This window comes from Aegilops tauschii, chromosome 7 (assembly GCF_002575655.3).
Source record: "Aegilops tauschii subsp. strangulata cultivar AL8/78 chromosome 7, Aet v6.0, whole genome shotgun sequence".
Classification (NCBI taxonomy): Eukaryota; Viridiplantae; Streptophyta; class Magnoliopsida; order Poales; family Poaceae; genus Aegilops; species Aegilops tauschii.
This window is the reverse complement of record NC_053041.3, coordinates 306,120,123-306,141,823: the sequence shown is the minus strand read 5'-3', so window position 1 is coordinate 306,141,823 and position 21,701 is coordinate 306,120,123. Positions and strand designations below refer to the sequence as shown.

Sequence of the window (21,701 nt, the reverse complement as noted above, 5' to 3'; positions counted from 1 at the left end):
TCCGCGGGACTCCTCTAGATCGAGTCGTCCAGGTCCAGCTTTCTGGATCGCGTCGCCCGCCCTGGTTCCCTCCTCTGGATCGCCTCCTGATTCTGTCGAGCCGCCTAGGTCGTTGCCTCGTTAGGTCACGGCCCCGCCAGTTCGTCATGTCGGCTCTCGATCGCGATTCTAACCCCAGCTGCCGTTCCTCGCCGACCTCAGCCGCTGGCCATCGATTCCTGTCACCACCGGCCGCTGATTCCTTGCGCTGGCCGTCGGACCCGGCCACCTCCGGCTGGAATTGATCTCCGGCTCACCTGTTGCCCCTTGGTCCTGTCGGGACCCTCTGGTGGTAGCCCGTGAGGGCTGCTACTGTCTGCCTGTTGGTCGGTCGTGAAAAAAGGAGAAAAAAGAGATGTTTTCATCGGGGTTGTATGTCCCTCGCTGCCCGATGAATCTTGACGTTGTTTTCTTCACTACCCCTGTCTCGCACATGGGCCGTTTCTCGGCGCTTGATGCTTGTTCACCTGTAACCTCGTCCCCTTCGGCGTCTTCCACAAGTTGTCCTGGTCGCTCTTCTTCGGCTCCTCCTGTGACCTCCTCATATGGTGATTGTTGCTCTACACCGACTCCTCTCGCGACTTTCACCTGTGAATGCCGCTCTTCCCCGACACCTCTGCGACTTTCACCCGCTGTACTATGCGTATGACTCCATCGACTGTGCCTCACACACGTGTCTTCCCTTGGCCCTTGGTGCTTGTCTGCATACGGCCTTGTCTCCTCCACTGGCCTTTGCCGGTGCTACTGGTCATGCTACACCGTCACATTTAGCGGCTTCCACAGGTGGTGGTGGCCGCTCCTCTCCTGGTGCTACTATGTCAACTACTTCAGCAGTGTGCTTCACTGTTCACTGAGGAGGAGATTGCGTGACTTCGCGCCCTGCTGATTCCTCCGACTTTCTATTGTCGGCTGCATCTACGTCAACCTCTTCAGTTGAGCCCCTGACCGAGCAGGAGATTGTGCTACTTCGATGCCTGCTAGCTCCATCTTTCGGTTCTCCATCGACAGGTTCTGCTGGTTCTGCTACTGACTCTTTGGCATTGTGAGACCACCTTCTATACAAGTAGGTACATCTCCGTGGATTCTTGACACGGGAGCATCTTTTCATATGACTCATGATTCATCCACTTTGTCCTCTACTCGACCTCTTGATTCTTTTGCTCATGTTCTTACTGGTGATGGTACCTCTCTCCTGGTTGCTGGTCGAGGCATTCTTGGCACTTCATCTTTTCATGTTCCTGATGTTGCTCATATTCCCCGACTTACCATGCAGCTCATTTCTGGTGGCCAGATTGTTGATTTTGGTTATCGTGTCATTCTCGACTTTCACTATTGTTCTGTTCTGGACCGTCATTCTGACGCTCTCCTTGGTGCTGGTCCTCGACATCGTGACTCTCAAGGCCTCTGGGAGCTTGACTGGCTTCATCTTCCGTCCGCTGCCTGCTGCCAGTCTCCCCCCCTCTGCTGCCTTGTCTACCAGCTCTTTTCAGTAGTGGCATCATCGCCTTGGTCACTTGTGTGGCTCTCGTCTTTCATCCTTAGTTCGACGTGGTCTTCTTGGATCCGTTTTCGACGGTGTGTCTTCAGATTGTCAGGGTTGTCGGCTTGGTAAACAGGTCCAATTACCTTATCCTCATAGCGACACTATGTCTCAGCGTCCTTTTGACCTTGTTCACTTTGATGTCCGGGGTCCAGCTCCCTTTGCCTCAAAAGGGGTCATCGCTACTAATCTTTGTAGATGATTTCTCTCGATACACCTGGATATATTTTATGTCTTCTCGTAGTGAGGTGTTATCCATCTAAAGCATTTTGCTGCCATGGTTCACACTTAGTTCTCTATGCCTATTCGTGTGTTCTGTGCTGACTCTGCTGGAGAGTATATCTCTAAGATGTTGCATGGAGTCCTTGCTGAGCAGGGTACTCTTGCCCAGTTGCCATGTCCTGGTGCTCATGCTCAGAATGGTGTGGCTAAGCGCAAGCATCGTCACCTTCCTGAGACGGCTTTGCATTGATGATTGCTGCCTCTCTTTCACCTCACTTCTAGGCTGAGGCTGTCTCCACTTCCACCTATCTCATCAACCTTTAGCCATCCACTGCTCTGCAGGGTGGCGTTCCTTCTGAGCATCTCTTTGATAGTTCTCCTGATTATTCAGTGCTTCGTTTGTTTGGTTGTGTTTGCTATGTTCTTCTTGCCCCTCGTGAACACACCAAACTGTCCGTTCAGTTGAGTGTGTCTTCTTAGGTTATAATGATGAGCATAAGGGCTATCGTTGTTGGGATCCAATTAGTCGTTGGATGTGTATTTCTCGGGATGTGACTTTTGACGAGTCTCGTCCCTTCTACCCTCGTCCATCTTCCTTGACCTTTTCAATGGAGGATATATCTTTCCTCACTTTTTGTGACACACCTATCACTCCTGTTCAGCCCTTGTCCGTCATTCCTACTGCCCCTGCTTCTCCGACTGTTGCATATCTGACGCCACCATCTCCCATGATTTCCTCACCTCTCTCGTCACAGGATTCTGCTTCTTCATCCCCGGTGTCTTCTTCGTCACCCTCACCTATCTCGTCGATTCTTCCTCGTATTGTTCCATCTTTTCCTCAGTATTATACTCGTCGTCCGCGTAATGTGGATGTGTCTATTGATGTGCCATCTTCCTAATCTCATCAACCTACTTATGGCTTGCGTCCTCGTTCGCTTCCGCCTGTTGATCGACTTGGTTTTCCAAGCGCAAGCGCTGCTGTTCTTGAGCCGACTTCATATCGTGAAGCTGTTGTTCATCCTGAATGGCAGTTTACGATGGCCGAGGAGCTTGCTGCTCTTGAGTGCACCGACACGTGGGATCTTGTTTCTCTTCCTCCTCGTGTCCGTCACATCATTTGTAAGTGGGTCTACAAGGTTAAGACTCGTTCCGATGGTTCTCTTGAGCACTACAAAGCTAGTCTTGTGGCTCGTGGTTTTCAACAGGAGCACGGTCGTGATTATGATGAGACTTTTGCTCCTGTGGCCTAGATGACCACTATTTGTACACTTCTTGCCGTGGCCTCTGTTCGCCACTGGTCTGTGTCTCAGCTTGATGTTAAGAATGCCTTTCTTAATGGTGAGCTGCGTGAGGAGGTTTACATGCAACCATCACTTGGGTATTCTATTCCCGATGGCATGGTCTGCCATCTTCGTCGCTCTCTCTTTCTGGCCTTAAGCAAGCTCCTCATGCCTGGTTTGAGCGTTTTGCCTCTGTGGTGACACCAGCTGGTTTTTCATCGAGTGCTCATAATCCGGCGTTGTTTGTCCACCTTTCTGCTCGTGGTCGGACTCTTCTTCTCTATGTTGATGACATGATCATCACTGGCGACGACCCCGAGTATATTGCCTTTGTGAAGGCCCGTCTTAGTGAGCAGTTTCTTATGTCTGATCTTGGCCCTCCTTGCTACTTTCTTGGAATCGAAGTCTCTTCTACCTCCGATGGCCTTTTTATTTCCCAGGAAAAGTATATCGAGGATCTTGCTTGTGTTGCTCTTACAGATGAGCGCATTGTTGACTCCCATGGAGTTCAATGTCCACCTCCGTGGTATTGATGGTATCCCCTTGTTTGATCCAACACGTTATCATCATCTTGTTGGTAGTCTTGTCTATCTAGCTGTCACTCGTCTGGATATCTCTTATCCGTTTCATATTCTGAGTCAGTTTGTCTCTGCTCCCACTTCGGTTCACTATAGTCACCTCCGCCGTGTTCTTTGGTATCTTCGGGGCACGATCTCTCACCGTCTGTTCTTTCCTCGCTCTAGTTCCTTGCAGCTTCAGGCTTATTCGGATGCTACGTGGGCTAGTGATCCCTCGGACCGCGGTTCACTTTCTGCTTACTTTGTTTTTCTTGGTGGTTCTCTCATTTGCCTGGAAGACGAAGAAACAGACTGCAGTTTCCCGTTCAAGTGCAGAGGCTGAGTTGCGAGCTATGGCTCTTTTGAAGGCAGAGGTGACTTGGTTACAGTGGTTACTTTAGGACTTTGGTGTTCCTGTCACTACACCTACCCTGCTATTGTTTGACAGTACATGCGCTATTAGCATTGTGCACGATCCTATGAAGCATGAGCTCACCAAGCATATTGGTGTTGATGCTTTCTATGTGCGTGCTGGTGTGCAGGATCAGGTTATTGCTCTTTAGTATGTGCCTTCCGAGTTACAGTTGGCGGATTTCTTTACGAAGGCCCAGACTAGAGCACAGCATGGTTTCTATCTCTTCAAACTCGGTGTTGTTTATCCACCATGAGTTTGAGGGTGGGTGTTAGAGTACTATTTATATAGCCATGTAGCCTTTTGTATTTACCCCATTGTATAAGGGGTTTCTGCATATCCTACACCTGTACATGTATATATACTGGCCTATGGCCTCATGGGAATACAAGTTATGGCTGACCTAGTTGAGGTAGAGCTCCAGGCAGCAAAGGAGCGGGTTGCCAGAACAATCTATGAGTTCGACCACAGGCGTGCCTCCACTGTCCTACAAAGCATAATAATTAAATATGGATAGTTGTACTGTTAGCATATTAGTGTACCTTAAAACAACCTTAAAGCGAAAATGTACAATTTACATTTTACGGTCAGCATATTAGTGTTTCCTTATGGATATAAAAGCAAAACATGTATTGTGTGCCCTACCTTTGTCCATTCTTAAGTAGAAAATCACATTTTCCAGACCTGTTGATGTAAAAAAAAGCTTTTCTTCTTTCGTTTCTAGGTTACGGGCTATCTCCAAGAGGTTGCACCTGAGCTCTGCAATCGAGTCGACCTCTACGAGAAAAGAACTCCCATATTCGATGAATATAAGATTGAAAAGGAGATCGACAATATTCTCTGCAAAAGGTATGATATCTCTTCCTGCATTACTGATGTTCGTTTTACAGCTGCTAATGTTTTTGCTTCCTGTGTGTAATATCTGGGAGCCATTCTACTGGAGAGCAAAATTGCATCTGTAACTGTATATTTGAGTTTGATAAGTAGCTTCAGTATGTCTGGACCAAGGAGCTGCTTTTGTGGAGTAGTGTGGATGTTATCTCTGTATTGCTGCAACCATAGCTTTTACCACTTCCTAACTAAGAACAAATTAATTTAATAAAAACCAATCCAAAGAGCAGAGTGCAACAACTACAGTGGCTTGGTGTCGTAGGTATTTCTGCGTAGAACTTGCTCAAAGAGTTAAGTTAACTTAGAAGTTGGTTTTGTAATAGCTGATCCATCATGGGCCAAACAAGTCAATTGGCCCATGACCGGATTGACATTGGCACCCAAGGGAGCCAAGGAAAAAAAAGAAGGAAAAATGGCACAAAAAGGAGGTTCCCTCGGGAATGAGTGAACTGTCCCAACCCTCTGGCCAGCAAGCAGCCAGCCCGGCGGCTCTGGCTCTGACCCAGGCACAACCTTCAAGAAGGATATCACTGAGAAGGGTGCGATCGTTCGGTTGTGCTTTGCTGAAGGTGCAGGCATCCCTGTGCTTCCAGATCATCCAAGATGTTAGGAGTACAGTACTAGTGAGGCCTTTTCGCCGTTCCTTGGAGGTTCTCTGCTTGGTTTCCAGCCACCAGTCGATGAGGGTCTCGCCAGGATCAGGCCCCCTGGAGGAGGCACGGAACCAAGGCATGACCTCATGCCAAATATCCCTGGCGAACAGGTAGTGGACCAGGAGATGCTGCATGGTCTCCAAAGTTTGGGCGCAGAGCAGGCAAGCAGGATTATGTGGCAGCGCTTTGTGGGCAAGGGCGCTGCGCATTCCAACAACGATCCAGACCGGCCAGCCAAAAATTGACTTTACGAGGAGCCCATGTCTTCAAAGTAAGTTTCCAGGCACAACAGTGACAGACCCATGGAAAGTTGCCCTATAGCCTGGTCTGGCAGAGTAGACACCAGACTTAGTCCATCTCCAGACAAGGCATTCAGGCTCATTGAAGGGTTGGTAGGCTCGCCAGAGTGTCACAAACTCTCAGAGCCCCAACAAGGAAAGCTGAATCAGGATGTTGTCAATCCAGGCGCCGTTGAGAAGCCCCTGGGCCACGGTGCAAATTTCACCTCGACGGTTAGGGATCTTGGCGAGGATGTCAGTTGATAATTTTGCCACCGTGCTACTGCCAAGCCTGCGGTCGGACCAAAACCGGCAAGAAGACTGCCCATTGCCAATGATAGGGTCCTGATCTTCCGATGAGAGGTACTCCTTTGATTTTATAGGAGTTGACTTTGACGATCCGACTACAATGTGTGTCGACGCTGTGCCATGCAATCGCTAAACCAACTCCAGAGTTGTTATTGACCAAGCTATGAACAGCAATGTGAGTATTGCGAATATGAGTTGGGGTTCTGAAAAGCGGTTCGCCGGCGGTCGTTGGACACATCAGTTTACACGAAGTTGCAGCAATATCCTAGGGCGGTATTTATGGAGGGACGAAGGGGAAATTCGGCCATCCTTGGGAGCCAGAGGCGATGAAATCCACCATAAGTCGGCTTCCTCCACTTATACAGACTCTAAAAACTGCCCAAAAGTTAGGTGGCACAACATCTATGGATGATTATTGACGGAATTATGAGGTGTCATCTTGTATATTTCGTCCATGTCTTCCTTCAGCGGCTGGTTTTCAGGGGTTCAAACACTAGTGTCCTTCTGATAGTGACAGGATGTTAGGTAATTAACACATCAAGCTAACGCACCAAAGTAAATGAAGCCCAGCCCATGTAACATTGTGGCCTGCCCATGTGTTTGTTTTGCCCCGGGCTGTGCCAATGGTCAATGTGATAGATCTGATCAATTGGTGTACCACGTCTCGCTGCAGGGAGTTTAGGAGGCCTACCGTTGCCTCCGCCGCTCGTCACGACGCCATCCACAATCGCATACTAGTACACAGCTGGATGCCAAGCGATTGGAGACCAGCGAGTATTCAGTTCGCCTGCAACAGCCACCACTTATTGAGTCACCAGCTTTTCGCATGTCTGTACCACAACTCTTGCCTGAAAGGATGGCAGAGGACAATGACGTCGTCAGCGTACAGGGATTTAGCCAGGATTTGCCTATGAGGGTGAAGAAGCCAAAGTCCAGGGTAGGCTGAACCAAGCGGCAGAGGGTGTCGACGGACAGTATGAAGATTTGCGGGGAAAGCGGGTCCCCTTGCCACATGCCCTTCCGGTGCCAAATCGGTGCGCTGGGCATGCCGTTGATCAGGACCCTAGTATTGGCGTAGGAGCACAATATGCACAGCCAACCGCAGAATTTCTTGCCAAAACCATAGCGACAAAGAACCTTGAGGACGAATGTTCAGGAGATCGAGTCAAACGCTTTGGTTAGGTCGAGCTTTAGCAGCTCCCGCGGCAACTTGAGCTGGTGAAGGAGCCACGCCGATTGATATTAGAGATGCTTATAAATTTCTGCCTTATTATATGATAGTGTTTCCTTTGTTGCAGGGTTGTGCTACAGAATGGGGGTTCTTTAATTATAGAACAGACTGAAGCTCTAGTTTCCATTGATGTGAATGGTGGCCACAGTATGTTTGGTCAAGGGACGTCGCAGGAGAAGGCTATTTTAGATGTCAATCTTGAAGCTGCAAAGCAAGTATGTGCTTTATGCTTTTGCTTTGCAGGAAAACAGTATATTTGCTTCCAAATTGTCTCTCAGAATCTATCTGTGTCATGAACTTATCCTTCTGTCGTGATTCACTTTCATTGCTTTATTAATTGCTACAGATGCAATTCATTGCACTTTGTCTTGCACGGCACAGGTTTGCTATGAAAATTGCTCTTGCTTCTTGTTATGAGTGAACATATTTATGATGAAACTATCGACTTTGCAGTAGCACTTAAGGGATGCAGTTGGTGTATGTGCTAGAGCTGCTACTCCCCTGTTTATATATAAGGGGTGTTTGACTTTTCAGTCTCCAATGCATGATCTTGAGTACGATTTTTACTTTATAATATGCTTAAAAAATTAGTAAAATGATATATGACATGCAAATATTTTGCAAGACAAATACAACAACATTAGTGGTCAAAGTTTTAAAAAGTTGATCACATGTATACTTATGTGCCTTATGTTTTGAATAGCGGTAGTATATCAGTAGTTTATACTTAGACCAGCACCTGTCCAGGCTGTTGGTTGTGTTTGGCTATTCTATTAATTTCATATTGTTAGCTATATATTAGCATCAGTGTATCACATGCTCATATCACAAATTTTCATTAGTTCTTTTATATGTTGGTTATCTAATCCCAAGGCAGGATGACCTAATGAGCGGGCTGCTCACACACACACGTAGCTATTGCACATTCAAAAATAAATGCATCCCTTCTGGTGGAATGTAACATCAAATAATAGCGTAATATTTGGATTTTATCATTTTACGAGTGTTGTTGACTTCCTGTCATTTAGGTGATTGTATTTTGAGAAGTGATATCTGTGTATGGTTCACAAAGGAATTGTTACTTATTTCATTTCAAGTACTAAATAAAAAATTCACTGTCTGATGGCACACATTTTACTTCATAACCTTCTGCTTTTTAAGATGAAATAGTGCATATTTCTCTTTTTTTTAGCTGGGACAATCAGCCTTCATCAGGATATTTTGTACTCCTCCGTTCATAATATAGTGCAAATTGGTTTTCTTAGAAGTTAAATTTCAGAAACTTTGACCAAGTTCATAGAGAAAATTAGCTATATCTACTATACCGGATATATACCATATGAAATATAATCATGATTAAAATAATGGTATTGATTTGGAATTCTAGACGCTGATAATTTTTTCCTATAAACTCGGTCAAAGTTTAAAAGTGCCTTTGAAAAATCTAGTAAACACTATTTTGGAACGGAGGGAGTGCCATTTATTACTCAAATTATACTTGCATTGATATCCCTATTAGAAAATTGCTTTGCAGGCAACAACCACTTCACAGGTATGATTCCCCCACAGATTGAAGGAATCTGAGATGATGGAGAGCTCTCGCCCCGCCTCTCCCCTCCCGCCTAGCTCCGCGTAGCCTCCTAGCCCCGCCGCCGTCGAATCCCCGCCGGTAGCCCACCTCCTCCTCCCTTCCCTTGTCCTCCAGCCCCCATGGCGTCCTCCAGCGCTAACCCCGCTGACCGCGGCGTGACCCTCTCCGACGAGTGCGTGTCCTCCGGCGACCGCTGGCTTGACTCGGGGAGCGAGTCCTCCACGCGCTCCTACTGCGAGGTCGCGCGCCGCCTCGCGGCTCCCCCCGTGTCGCTGGCGCCCTCGGCCCCCCCTGCGGCAGCGCCACACTGTCAACCCGCCAGGACCCGGCTCGGCCCTTGATCCGAGGTGCACCGCGTCTTCGGTGACGACACGGTCGATGGGGACGGGTTCCAACAGCCAAGGCGCAGGAACCGCCGCCGCCGCCCACGCCAGGCCGACGTGCCCCGCTCCCCCCCGCGCCGCCCGCGCAGCCCTTCCCCTGAAGAGGTGGCCGTTCTCTGTTTCCGGTGCCTGGACCCCGGCCACCGCGTATGGGACTGCACCAACGAGATCAGATGCTGCCGCTGCTTGACTTTCGGCCATGACTCCCGCTCCTGCGACACCCACAGCCAAGAGGCGGAACTTCGCCCCCGCCCCCAGGGCAGCTACTGCCGGGCCGACGCGGCACCTCCTCGCCCCCAGGCCACGCTCCTGCCGCCACCTCCCCGAGCTACTCCGGTCGCGCCGCTGCCCGACGCTCGCTCACTCGAGCCGGAGCGCGTCATCGTGTCGCACACCATGGAGATGGAGGAGGCGGAGCGGGTCCTGGCCCGCGCGCTGGTCGCTTCTGTCACTGGCAACCGACCGCAGGTCTCTGCCGATGAGGTCGCCGCGGCGCTCTACGTCTCCTTTGGTCTGGTCGAAGGGGACTTCACCGTGCACGCGCACCACCCGGAAGATTTCCTGATCCTCTTCGGCTCTCAGGCCGCCATGGATCGTCTCGCCGGCGAGCACTTAATTCGCTCGCCCCGCTTCTCCCTCTCGATGCGCCCATGGAGCAAGCTTGCCCATGCAGGCTCTGGCGAGTTTTGAGTACCGCGTCGAGCTCGAACTCCGCGGTATTCCCGCCCAAGCCTGGCACCTCTCCGCCGCCGAGCACATACTCCGGAGGAGCTGCTGGATCGAGCGCCTCCACCCCCACACCCTCTCTCGCGCCGACCTCGCCATGTTCCGCCTTTCCGGACGCACGCACGACCCGGCTGGCATTCGTCGCGCCGCCGTCCTGCAGGTGGTCGAGCAAATCCCCGCGCGATCTAGCTCCGACGCGCCGTCCATCAGAACGCTCACATTCCCGATCTCCATCGACATAGTCCGCGCCGAGATGATCAGAGCCACGCCTCCTCGCGCACCGGCGGGACCGGGTCCTGACCCGGATCGGGGCGCCGGCAACGACAACGACGAAGGGCCAGGCCATGGCCCTGGCCGCGCTCGCCGGCGCGGCCGCAAGCGCAGGCGCTTGGAGATGCAGCCCGCCGGCCGTGCTGATGGCATGGCGGTGGACTGCCTCGGATGGCGCACCAGCGACCTCACCTCCCGTGCGGACGGAGTGGCCATGGCGAAGGGCTGGCCTGCCCCGCCCGACGCGACGGTGCGTACGGCCGGCCTGACTCGAAATGGCATGCTGTCGTGGCTTGGTCAGCAAGGTGCCCCATGCCGTTGTCATCGCGCCAGAAAAGGAAATGGTAAAAGGAAAGCTAGATGCGCTTTGCCCGTGGGCCAGGGCTGCAGCGCTGATGGCGCCCCTGTGGGCGCGCGGCCAAGCTCACCAGGGACAGCTGGCGACCTGCCAATGGCTTCGGCGGCTTCGGACCCCCCCGGTATTTCGAATTCGGTGGCCTCCCAGCACGAGGACGATCCCGCGGGGCCACCAACTGCCGCTCCTGCCCCCTCGGATCCGGTGGCCTCCCTGCCCGAGGACGATCTTGCGGGGCCACCAACTGCCGCTCCTGCCCCCTCGGCCTGTCCCTCACCTGCCCCCTCCGCCTGTCGGGATCTGGCCGTGCTCAGCGAGGTCCCTGACTCGCTGCTGGCCTCGCCAGCGCTGACGCCCACCTTGTCGGGCCAAAGCGGCATATCCCCCACCTCTGTTCCTGTGGGGGCGCCGATCCCGTGCGTTGACCAGGTCGCGACTCCGTCGACCCCGTCCGCGCGTGATGGATTGGACCGCACGGGGCTCGAGCTTCACGCCGCATCTCCCGCCCGCGCTTCACCGCCCACTCCTGTGCCGCGGGACCCACAGACGCCCATGCAGATTCCCGCGGCCCCTATCGCCCCCGGGCCCACCACGGCTGCCCCTGCCAAACCCCGAGCCGGCACGTGCGTGCGTGCATGGGTCTGGGCCCGGCCGTTTCGCCTCCCCACCTATTATGATGCGCCGATCCCGCGGGCCTCCCGCCGCTCGCTCATGGACACTGGGAGACTTCCTTGCCGCTGCCACCAAGGAGCTCAACGTCGCCTTACTGGCGCCTAGGAAGAAGCCCCGCCGCCCCCTCGACTTTGCCCCCCGCCGTGGCCGCTCAGCCTCTGCTACGCCCACGACCGCTGCTCCTCTCACCGCCGCCAGACACGCACAAGTGCAGGTCCTCCGCACGCTTGGAATCGTCGGGACTAACCAGATGATCTCGGCCGCTGAGATGAAGGCATACGACGATCTATTCGCGGCACCCATCCCGATGTCCGTGCTGTCGGCCATTGCCGCGCTGGTCGATCGTGAGATCCCAGCTTGCTTGGCGGGGCAGCTGATCGCACCGGCGCACGTCGAACCGGTGTACGTGACTTAGGTCTCTCTGGACGAAGCCTCCCGTCGATCCAACCTTTATGGATCACAGCCTCAAGATAGCTGTATGGAACGTACGCGGTCTCAACGCCCGTGCGCGGCGCCACGCCATTCGCACGCTGCTCGACACGACCGGCGCCTCCCTTATATGCTTGCAACAAACGAAGATTGAGTTGCTTTGCTCGTCCGTCGTACATGACACGCTTGGCTCAAAGTTCGATGATTACACGTACCTCCCGGCGCAGGGCACGCGCGGCGGCATTCTTCTCGCGTGGAAAAGCAGGGCCGTCTCCATCTCGGACCCCCTGTTCACCAACGACGCCATCTCGGCCCGCGTCGCTACCGTCGGAGGCACACCGTGGTGGATCACGGTCGTCTACGGGCCTCAAGATGATGCGGCCAAGATCGCCTTCTTGGAGGAGCTACATGAGATTAGAGCGGACTGTCACGGGCCGTGGATGTTATGCGGCGACTTCAACCTCATCCTCCGCTCCGAGGACAAGAACACGGACAACATCAATCGGCGCATGATGGGAAAGTTCCGCCGCCTAGTCAACGATCTCGCGCTTAAGGAGGTTTACCTCAATGGGCGTCGGTACATGTGGTCGAACGAGCAATCACCATCGACCCTTGTGCACCTTGATCGTGTGCTGTGCACGTCGGACTGGGAGGACGGACACGGCGAATGCCACCTGACATGCCTGGCATCCGTCGTGTCAGACCACGCGCCCCTGCTGCTGGACTGCGCCCCCGCACCTATGCTGCACCGCAGGTTCCACTTCGAGGAACACTGGATGCGCCTCGACGGATTCCACGATACGGTGGCTGCGGCTTGGGGCTCCGTCCACGACCCCGACCCATTCCGCCGCCTATTGCTGCGCCTCCAGGCCACGGCGCGCAGTCTAACGAGTTGGAGTGCCAAGGCAGTTGGCAACGTGAAGACCAAGCTGGCCATCGCCCGAGAGCTCATTGCGCGTTTTGACAAAGCCTAGGAAGACCGCATCCTCACTCCCCCCGGAGGACTGGCTCCGCAAACAGCTGAAAGTCTCATACCTGGGGCTCGCCTCCTTGGAATGGACGATCGCTAGACAGCGCGCCCTCATCGCCACCCTCAAAGACGGCGACGCCAACACCGCCTCCTTCAACCGGCAATGCTCGTTCCGAAGGCAGAAAAACCGCATCTTCTGTCTCTCCGCGAATGGCACTCTCCTCACTGATCACGGCGAGATGGCTGAGGCGGCTTTCAGGCACTACGACGCGCTACTTGGCACGGTGGCCGAGTGCGACCACACGGTGGACCTGTTGTAGCTCATTGAGGGGAGCGATCTCTCCGACCTCGACGCGGCCTTCTGCCCGGAGATCTGGGATGCGGTGAAGCGCCTACCTGCGCACAAGTCACCTGGGCCCGACGGCTTTAATGCTGAATTCCTCCGCGCGTGCTGGAGCATCGTCAAGCAGGATTTCATGGATGTGTTCCAGCAGCTCTTTGAGCTGAGTGGTCGCGGCTTCTATAAGCTTAATCAGGCCCTACTCACGCTGTTGCCGAAGCGCGCCGATGCCCTGGAGTTGCGCGACTACCGGCCGATATGCCTCATCCACATCGTGGCCAAGGTTTTCGCCAAGGCCCTATCGCTCCGGCTTGCACCAAAGCTCGACCGCCTTGTCAGCCGCAACCAGAACGCGTTCATCATCGGACGGAGCCTCCACGACAACTTCGTGCTCGTCAAGCAATCACTCAAGATGCTGAGCCAACTTGGGGCACCCAGGGTGATGCTTAAGCTCGACCTCACGCGTGCCTTCGACTCCATCTCCTGGCCGTTCCTCTTTGAGGTTTTGCGCCAATATGGGTTCGGGAGCCGGTTCCTCGAATGGATCGCCATCCTACTGTCCTCGGTGAGCACTGCTGAACGGCGTGCCATGACCACCAATATGGCACAAGGAAGGGCTGCGGCAGGGCGACTCCTTGTCCCCGCAGCTGTTCGTGCTCGCGGTCGACACCCTCGGACGGCTGATTTCGCGCGCCCACAAGACGCGAAGACCGATACCGGCTATATCTCTATATGCCGACGACGTCATGCTCTTCTGCCATGCCACAGAGAGCGACGTGACCGCCGTCAAGGAAATCCTTGACTTGTTCGGCAGAGCTTCGGGCCTCAAGGTGAACTACGCCAAGAGCTCCGCCACCGTCCTGCACGGGGACCAGACCGCCCACGAGATGATTGCCAGCCTGGCATGTGCAACTGCCGCACTCCCGGTCACCTACCTCGGCATACCTCTGACGACGCGTTGCCCTTCCGCGGGGCAGTTGCAGCCTCTCGTCGACAAGGTCACTGGGCACCTACCCACCTGGAAAGCGTGGCTAATGAACCGTGCCGGCAGGCTGGCCCTTGTCAAGTCTGTCCTACGCGCTATCCCGGTGCACCAGCTCTTGGCTTTCGCCCCTCCGAAGAAGACGCTGCAGCAGCTCGCGAAGATTCAGCGAGGCTTCTTCTGGGCTGGGCGAGCCGCCGCCAATGGTGGGCACTGCCACGTGAACTGGCGTCATGTCACTCGCCCCCTTGCTCTGGGCGGCCTCGGGGTCCGCGGCCTGGAGCGAGCCGGCCTCGCGCTCAGACTGAGGTGGCTTTGGCTCTCGCGCCTGGCAAGGTTTGGACCTCCAGTTTTCCAGCGCACCCTGTTCTTTGCCTCCACCTACATGTCCATCGGAAACGGCACGAACGCCCTGTTTTGGGAGGATCGATGGCTCAACGGGCGCTCGGTGGGCGAGCTAATGCCGCTGCTATACAACTGCATCCCCACGCGCCGGCGCAAAGGCAGAACGGTGGCTGAAGGCCTCAACGGCGACACTTGGGCCCGCGACATCCAAGGAGTCCTTGGCATCCACGAGATTGGTCAGTACCTGCAACTCTGGCAACTCGCACAGCAGGTCACCTCAGCGACGCCCCTGATCGGCTGATCTGGAAGTGGACGGCAAGCGGCACATACACGGCGCAGTCCTGCTACGAGGCCACCTTCCAAGGATCCCTACACTCCTACTCATGGAAGCTGATTTGGAAGGCTTGCCCCCCCCCCCCTCGGGTTAAGTTGTTGGACTGCCGACCGTCTGGCCCGCCATGGATTGCAGCACCATCCGTGCTGCCTGCTTTGCGACCAGGCGCCGGAAACGATGCGACACCTTATGCTTCACTGCCCCCTCTCCAGGCAGGCATGGCATGAGACCCTTGCCTGGCTACGCATACCGGCGCCGATCCCCAACCAGGAAGCTACACTCATGGATTGGTGGCAGCACGCCAAGGAAGCCACGCCGCAAGCACAATGCAAGGCCCTGCAATCCGTAGCACTACTCGTGCCATGGTTGATCTGGAAGCATAGGAATAGCTGTGTCTTCGACAACGCGACGCCCTCCCTAGGCACTCTGATAGACCGGATCAAGGAGGGCGGCTCCTGGGCTAAAGCCGGAGCGACAGGTCTTAGAGTAGTCCTGCCCCCTTCATGGGATGTGCACTGAGCATTGTACTTGTCCGCTGATTATTCGTCCTAGGACGACTGTAACAAACTCCCTACCTTTTCAATGAAAAGAAACGCAAAGGTCTTTTGCGTTTTCTCGAAAAAAAAATTGCTTTGCACAATGATACCATACCTGCAACTGGTACTTGTGTTTTGTGTAACCAGCAACCATACACACGCTATGGAGCAAGATAATAAATCTGGCTTACATAGATTGATCGTATATTCGAAGTATGGAAGATTATTAAAGTACTGGACTTGATTGCTAATCTTGAAATTTCTTCAACACAGATTGCTCGCGAGCTGCGCTTGAGGGATATTGGTGGCATCATTGTTGTTGATTTTATCGACATGACGGACGATTGTAAGATATAGCTTCGACTCTGGTAGAACTAATAATGTCATGTAAATGCATATCCAGGATTGTGCATTTGTTTTACATATTCACACTAAACTTGCATTTATGTTTTTCTTTCTTTCTTTATTTTTTCTGCCAGCCCGTTGATACTTGACTATCTTGTACAAATTTATATCGTATACTAGTATCATTTGTGCAGCCTGATGTTTTAGAATTTACTAGAATGCAGTCTCATTGAATATCATTCTGTGACCTGTACCTTCTCATGTTTTCATATGCTAGGGTAAAATTACCTAGCAAATGATGTTGCTTATTGATGTTAAACTGCTAGATTGTTTTGTAAAAAATCAAGTATAAGATTTCATTTAATGGCATTCTTTATTAGCGAACAGTATATTACATTTTGTACTCAAACACTTGCATATCATTACTCCTGCCAGTAAGATTCAGTCTGGTGTTTGTCCTACAAATTCTTCTTCTTTACCTGTTAAGTTGTTATATGTAACTGGATGCTGGTAAATTTGGTTGGATTTTCAACAAAAAATTGATTAAATTTTGCTCAGTATATCTCTATAAGAATATTTGGCATCTGATCTGGATACTTTGCAAATGTTAGGAATTGTTTGGCTAGATTTTTGTGTGTGCCATCATTTCTCTTCTGACAGGAAATTCACGATTTGTAATTTAAAAAGTGCATTCTGTTCAAAACTGAATCTTCATGGAATTTTTAGAGCTTTGCTTATGCTCTGAATTAAGGCCACTACAGGTAATAGAGAACACCGCTTTTACTTGTACCATTTGGGCATCCTGCATAGTTGGTTAAATTGTTAGCTGACATCGTGGCCAATCTGTTATGGCATTCCCATTTTTCTTCTGATGGTTGAGACAAATTCCTTCCTGGTTATTTAATCAATGTTTCTTGCACTTAATGATGTCCATAAGATTATGTGTATTTTCCTGCTCCTTTTTTTTATCCTTGATCTAATCTAGCATTTTCCCTCAGCAAACAAAAGATTAGTCTATGAAGAAATGAAGAAAGCAGTAGAAAAGGACCGCTCAACCGTTGGTGTTTCAGAATTGTCAAAGCTAGGTTTGATGGAAATAACTAGAAAAAGGGTAATGTGCTACTGACACTTTGCCAGCATGCTGACACTATGTTCTTGTATACTGGAAACTTTTTTTGACAGAAAGACTGTAAGGGAACCCCCTATAGTATAATTGGTGCAACAAACCCAAATTGCAAGTACCATGTCTTGAACCTGGGTGGGTAGGAAGGGATCAGCCCCTTCCCACCACTAGGCTATGCCTTAGTCTGATAAATCTTGTTGGTTGTAACTTGGAGTTATCAGTGGCAAACTCGTAATTGCTTGGATCACTTTGCCAGCATGCTGACAGTTATCCAAGAGGTTCACAATAACATGAACACATATTTATCTGATTATATAGTACGTATTGAGCAATAGTAAGTTGATGAAACCAAGGGTATCCAAAGAAGGCTAAATAAACAAAAAATATTGAGAAATCACTATTGCCACATTTATTGTCCATTTTCCTTTTAAAATTTAAGACATAATTAGGTGAGGTATCCTGAACTGATTAATCACCCATCGTTCTGATCCACGATTTGCCTGACCTATGCTTGCTAGGGTGCAAACTCTGACTAAAAATGACATAGTTTTAATGAGAATACCTATTCTCTATATTGAAATTTGTGAAGATGGAAGTGTGATTCAGAAGTTCATATTGTCAGTGTACGTACAAACGTTTTCTTCTCATCTCAAGGTTTCTCTGTTCTCTCCCACGGTCATGGTTTATACTGAATTTCCAGTATATGGGGAATCTGGCAGAAAACACTGTATGTCAGCATCTGAATACTGCCAAAATCAGAAGTTCAAACTCAGGCCTTGTTTTGCTCCCTGTATCTCTTCATAAGTTGTTACCAAGAAAATGGCTTCCATGGTCGACCTTCCAGGCATGAAACCAAACCGATTTTTGGTCACGCTTGTCATTCTTCTTAAGCAGTGCTCAATGACTCTCTCCCATAACTTCTTTGTATGGCTCATCAGCTTAATTTCATGGTAATTAGTACAACTCTGAACATCCCCCTTGTTCTTGAAGGTTGGTGCTAATATACACCGTCTCCATCCTTCTGGCATCTTGTTTGCCCGAAAAATGTGGTTGAAAAGCTTGGTTAGCCATACTATCGCTGTGTCCCCGAGGCCTTCCCACACCTCAATGGGGATACAATCAGGGCCCGTCGCCTTGCCTCCTTTCATCCTTTTTAAAGCCTCCTTGACCTCAGACTCCTGGATTCGCCGCACAAAACGCATGTTGGTCTCATCAAAGGAGTCGTCCAGTTCAATGGTAGAACTCTCATTTTCCCCATTGAACAACTTGTCGAAGTACTCCCACCATCTATGCTTAATCTCCTCGTCCTTCACTAGGAGTTGGTCTGCCCGTCCTTGATGCATTTGACTTGGCCAACATCCCTCGTCTTCCTCTCTCGGATCTTGGCCATCTTATAGATGTCCCTTTCGCCTTCCTTCGTGCGTAACCATTGGTAGAGGTCCTCATACGTCCGACCCCTTGCTTCACTGACAGCTCGCTTTGCGGCCTTCTTCGTCATCTTGTACTTTTCTATGTTGTCTGCACTGCTATCCAGGTATAGACGTCTGAAACAATCTTTCTTCTCCTTAATCGCCTTCTGGACATCATCATTCCACCACCAGGTATCCTTAACTTCGCTTCTCCTTCCCATGGACACTCCAAACTCCTCCGAGGCCACCTTACGGATGCAATCGCCATCTTCATCCACACATTGTCTGCATCCCCTTCTTCCTCCCAAGGGCCCTCCTTAATGACCCTATCCTTGAATGCCTGAGCTACCTCCCCCTTGAGCTTCCACCAGCTTATGCTGAGGGACAACACTCTCTCCAGGTATCACCTTACAATCTAGGCACGCACGCCTATCTTCTCTTCTCGAGAGGACGAAATCAATCTGGCTAGAGTGTTGGCCACTACTAAAAGTCACCAGATGTGATTCTCTTTTTAAAGAGGGTGTTAGCTATGATCATGTCGTAGGCTAGAGCAAAGCTTAAGACATCTTCTCCTTCTTGATTCCTGATGCCATAGCCAAAGCCCCCATGCACCCCTTCAAAACCCGTGTTAGATGCACCCACGTGGCCATTGAGGTCTCCTCTTATGAAGAGCTTCTCGCCAGTCGGTACACTCCTCACCTGTCCTCCAAGCCTTCCAAGAGCTCCCTCTTGGTGTTCTCATTGTGGCCTACTTGCGGGGCATACACGCTGATAACATTGAGAACTAAGTCACCAACCAGCTTGACCAGGATAATCCGGTCCCCGCGGAAGCTAACAATGGCGTGCAAACTCCAGCAAGGTGAATTCGCCACCGTTCTCAGTGCGGAAGACACCCATGGCCTCGAGCGCCATGCGATTTTCCTGGTGGTCGCGTCGCCGAATTCGGTGGCTTCCCACAGATCATGGGCCTCCAGCTTCACCCTCATGAGGAGCCTCCAATCCTCATAGTTGCTCCTGAGTCAGCTGCAGGAACACCGCGCCGTTGACTTCCTTCACCCCGCGCTGGATGGCAACCTCTGGTCCGTCATGGCGCCCCCTGCGCCTTGGCTGCGTGGAAGGCGAACGACGACTATAGACATGCTGCTGTGTGCTGTGACTGATGCGGCCACCCACTGAAGCTAACATGGTCTTGGATCAGCACCTTGCTTTCATATCGAATGTTAGAACTCAGGCTGAGATAGAGAGACAGAGGGAAGCTGGGTCTGAACACAGGATAGTGTTTTTCTGAAGCTGTTGCTTGTATTGCTGCCCTGGGGTCTATAGATAGTGGGCAAGTCGATTGCTAATGCTAAACCGACCATGCAGCTCTAGCAGCTGCTAGTACATGCAGAAAGCAAATTGACTACTAGCTGCCTGCCTGCATATTTTTTGGGACAGAGGGAGTACATACTAAGAAAGCTCGAGCGGACCTACACTAATACTCCCTCCGTTTCTTTTTAGTCTGCATATAAGATTTGGTCAAAGTCAAACTTTGTCAACTTTGACTAAGTTTATAGAAAAAAATATCAAAACTCACAATATGAAATCAATATTGTTAGATGCACTATGAAATTAATTTTCATACCATATAGCTTCAATATTGTAAATGTTGATATTCCAAAGAATAAAGTTGGTCAAACTTTATAAAGTTTGACTTTGACCAAATCTTATATGCAGACTAAAAAGAAACGGAGGGAGTAATAGCCAAGTAAATACAACATAAAGATTACAGCTAACATCAATTGTCTTTTCTCTTTGAAAACAAGGTTGTGACTGCTTAGTCATCAGTAGTTTCTGAATGTTCTTGTTTTTTATTTTAATGGTGAAATTATGTTCGTGTAGCAACATACTTACTACTGTTATTTGTTTATTACTTTTGAGTCATCCCGACACCCCTCCTTTAGATTATCATGTTGCCAGTAATGTTGATATGCCTGGTTGGTATGCAGGTTCGACCAAGTGTTACTTTCATGATCAGCGAGCCTTGTCCATGTTGCCATGGTATTGGTCGTGTTGAAGCTCTTGATACGTCCTTTTCTAAGATAGAACGTGAAATCTGTCGACGCCTGGTAAGTCCTACAGACAATGCTTGTTTGTTGTCCGTCCTCAGTTTAAGGCTTTAGTTTGTGTTACGCTATCGAAATGAATGCTCACACCTGGACGTAGCTAATTTTCTAGAGATAATTTGAAACAATACTGATGACCCATGGAATTGAAATCGCATGTTTGTTTAGATAATTTGGCATTATGATGAACCTTTTTCTTCTGGATGCACATATGATCTCCTTATATAGCCAAAATTCCAGACATAGAACTTCAGGTCATGATGTACTCAGTGTTTTAGTCATAGTTATTGACAAGGAATGTTTGTCTTAAATCTTTTCCAATGAACAGGCCGTCTCTGGTCATAAATCAGATCCAGAGAAACCAAAATCGTGGCCAAGATTTTTGCTTAGGGTGGACCATGAGATGTGCACGTACTTGACATCAGGCAAAAGGACTAAATTAGGGATCCTTAGTAGCTCCCTCAAAGTTTGGGTTTTGTTGAAGGTAATAACATGCCATGCGTTTCTTTATCCATTTACACCCTCCATGAATCTTCAATAATGATAAACTTAAGCGAACTCATTTTGCTAAATGAAAACAATTCAGATTGCTCGAGGTTTTACACGGGGTGCATTTGAATTGCTACCATATTCTGATCAGAAGGACACAGATGAGCAGAAGGAATTATCACCAGAGTCACCACTTCCAAGGGAAGCAGGAAGACCGAGACTGTCTGTTTTTCCTATAAAGAAATGGATGAGCCGTGCAAAGCGAGCCAAGTGAATATCTTGCAAAGATGAGACGAACTTTTTTTTTCAAAGAGCTGAACTGAATCCCAGATTGACAAGGGGTGATTTTCCGAGGGCTTTGCTGTGTTCCAACGGTGATCCCAACAGCGGATATTCATGTTTGCCTGGCTAAAGTTTGGACAACTGTCCTTGATTTTGTAGTTGCCACTCAGTGAAGTTTAACGTGAAATGTGGGAAGATTGTAGGACGCAATGAAATTAGATTGTGTGAAAGCTGTGGGGGCAGAGCATAGTTACGTAGTTGTTGTATCGCCCTAGTCAGATTTTTTGTTTATTTATTCAATCATTGTTAAACGGTAATGATAACTCCCGAACGTTTAGGAGTTAAGCATGGCAACCCGAACGGGTTTAGATGGCAAGTTAGTTTGCGTGAGATTAGGAAAACTTGGCAATTTTTTGACAAAAAGAAAGGATGAAGTTGCCATCTCCTATCAACTAAAATTGCCCTATCAACTAAAGTTGCCATCCTTTATGAACTAAAGTTGTCATGTATAAACTGTCATGTAAAAATGTTCGGGACGAAATGCTCAAAATCCGAACCGTTCGGGAGTTATTGAATTCCTTGTTAAAACATGAAATGATAGTA

The 21,701-nt window shown here is 50.3% G+C and overlaps 1 protein-coding gene across 3 annotated transcripts in view; it reads left to right on the top strand.

Annotated features, from left to right (window-relative positions):
• Nucleotides 1-21,415, top strand: part of LOC109775322 (ribonuclease E/G-like protein, chloroplastic) — a 36,937-nt gene extending 15,522 nt beyond the window's left edge. For all 3 annotated transcript variants that reach the window (XM_020334075.4, XM_020334074.3, XM_020334072.3), the window contains 7 exons: nucleotides 4,775-4,899; nucleotides 7,480-7,627; nucleotides 15,619-15,691; nucleotides 16,689-16,801; nucleotides 20,211-20,330; nucleotides 20,656-20,811; nucleotides 20,914-21,415. In XM_020334075.4, coding sequence (XP_020189664.1) covers nucleotides 4,775-4,899; nucleotides 7,480-7,627; nucleotides 15,619-15,691; nucleotides 16,689-16,801; nucleotides 20,211-20,330; nucleotides 20,656-20,811; nucleotides 20,914-21,090 — 912 coding nt within the window. In that variant the 3' untranslated portion in view covers nucleotides 21,091-21,415. The remainder of the gene's footprint in view (nucleotides 1-4,774; nucleotides 4,900-7,479; nucleotides 7,628-15,618; nucleotides 15,692-16,688; nucleotides 16,802-20,210; nucleotides 20,331-20,655; nucleotides 20,812-20,913) is intronic.
• The last annotated feature ends 286 nt before the right edge of the window (nucleotides 21,416-21,701 follow it).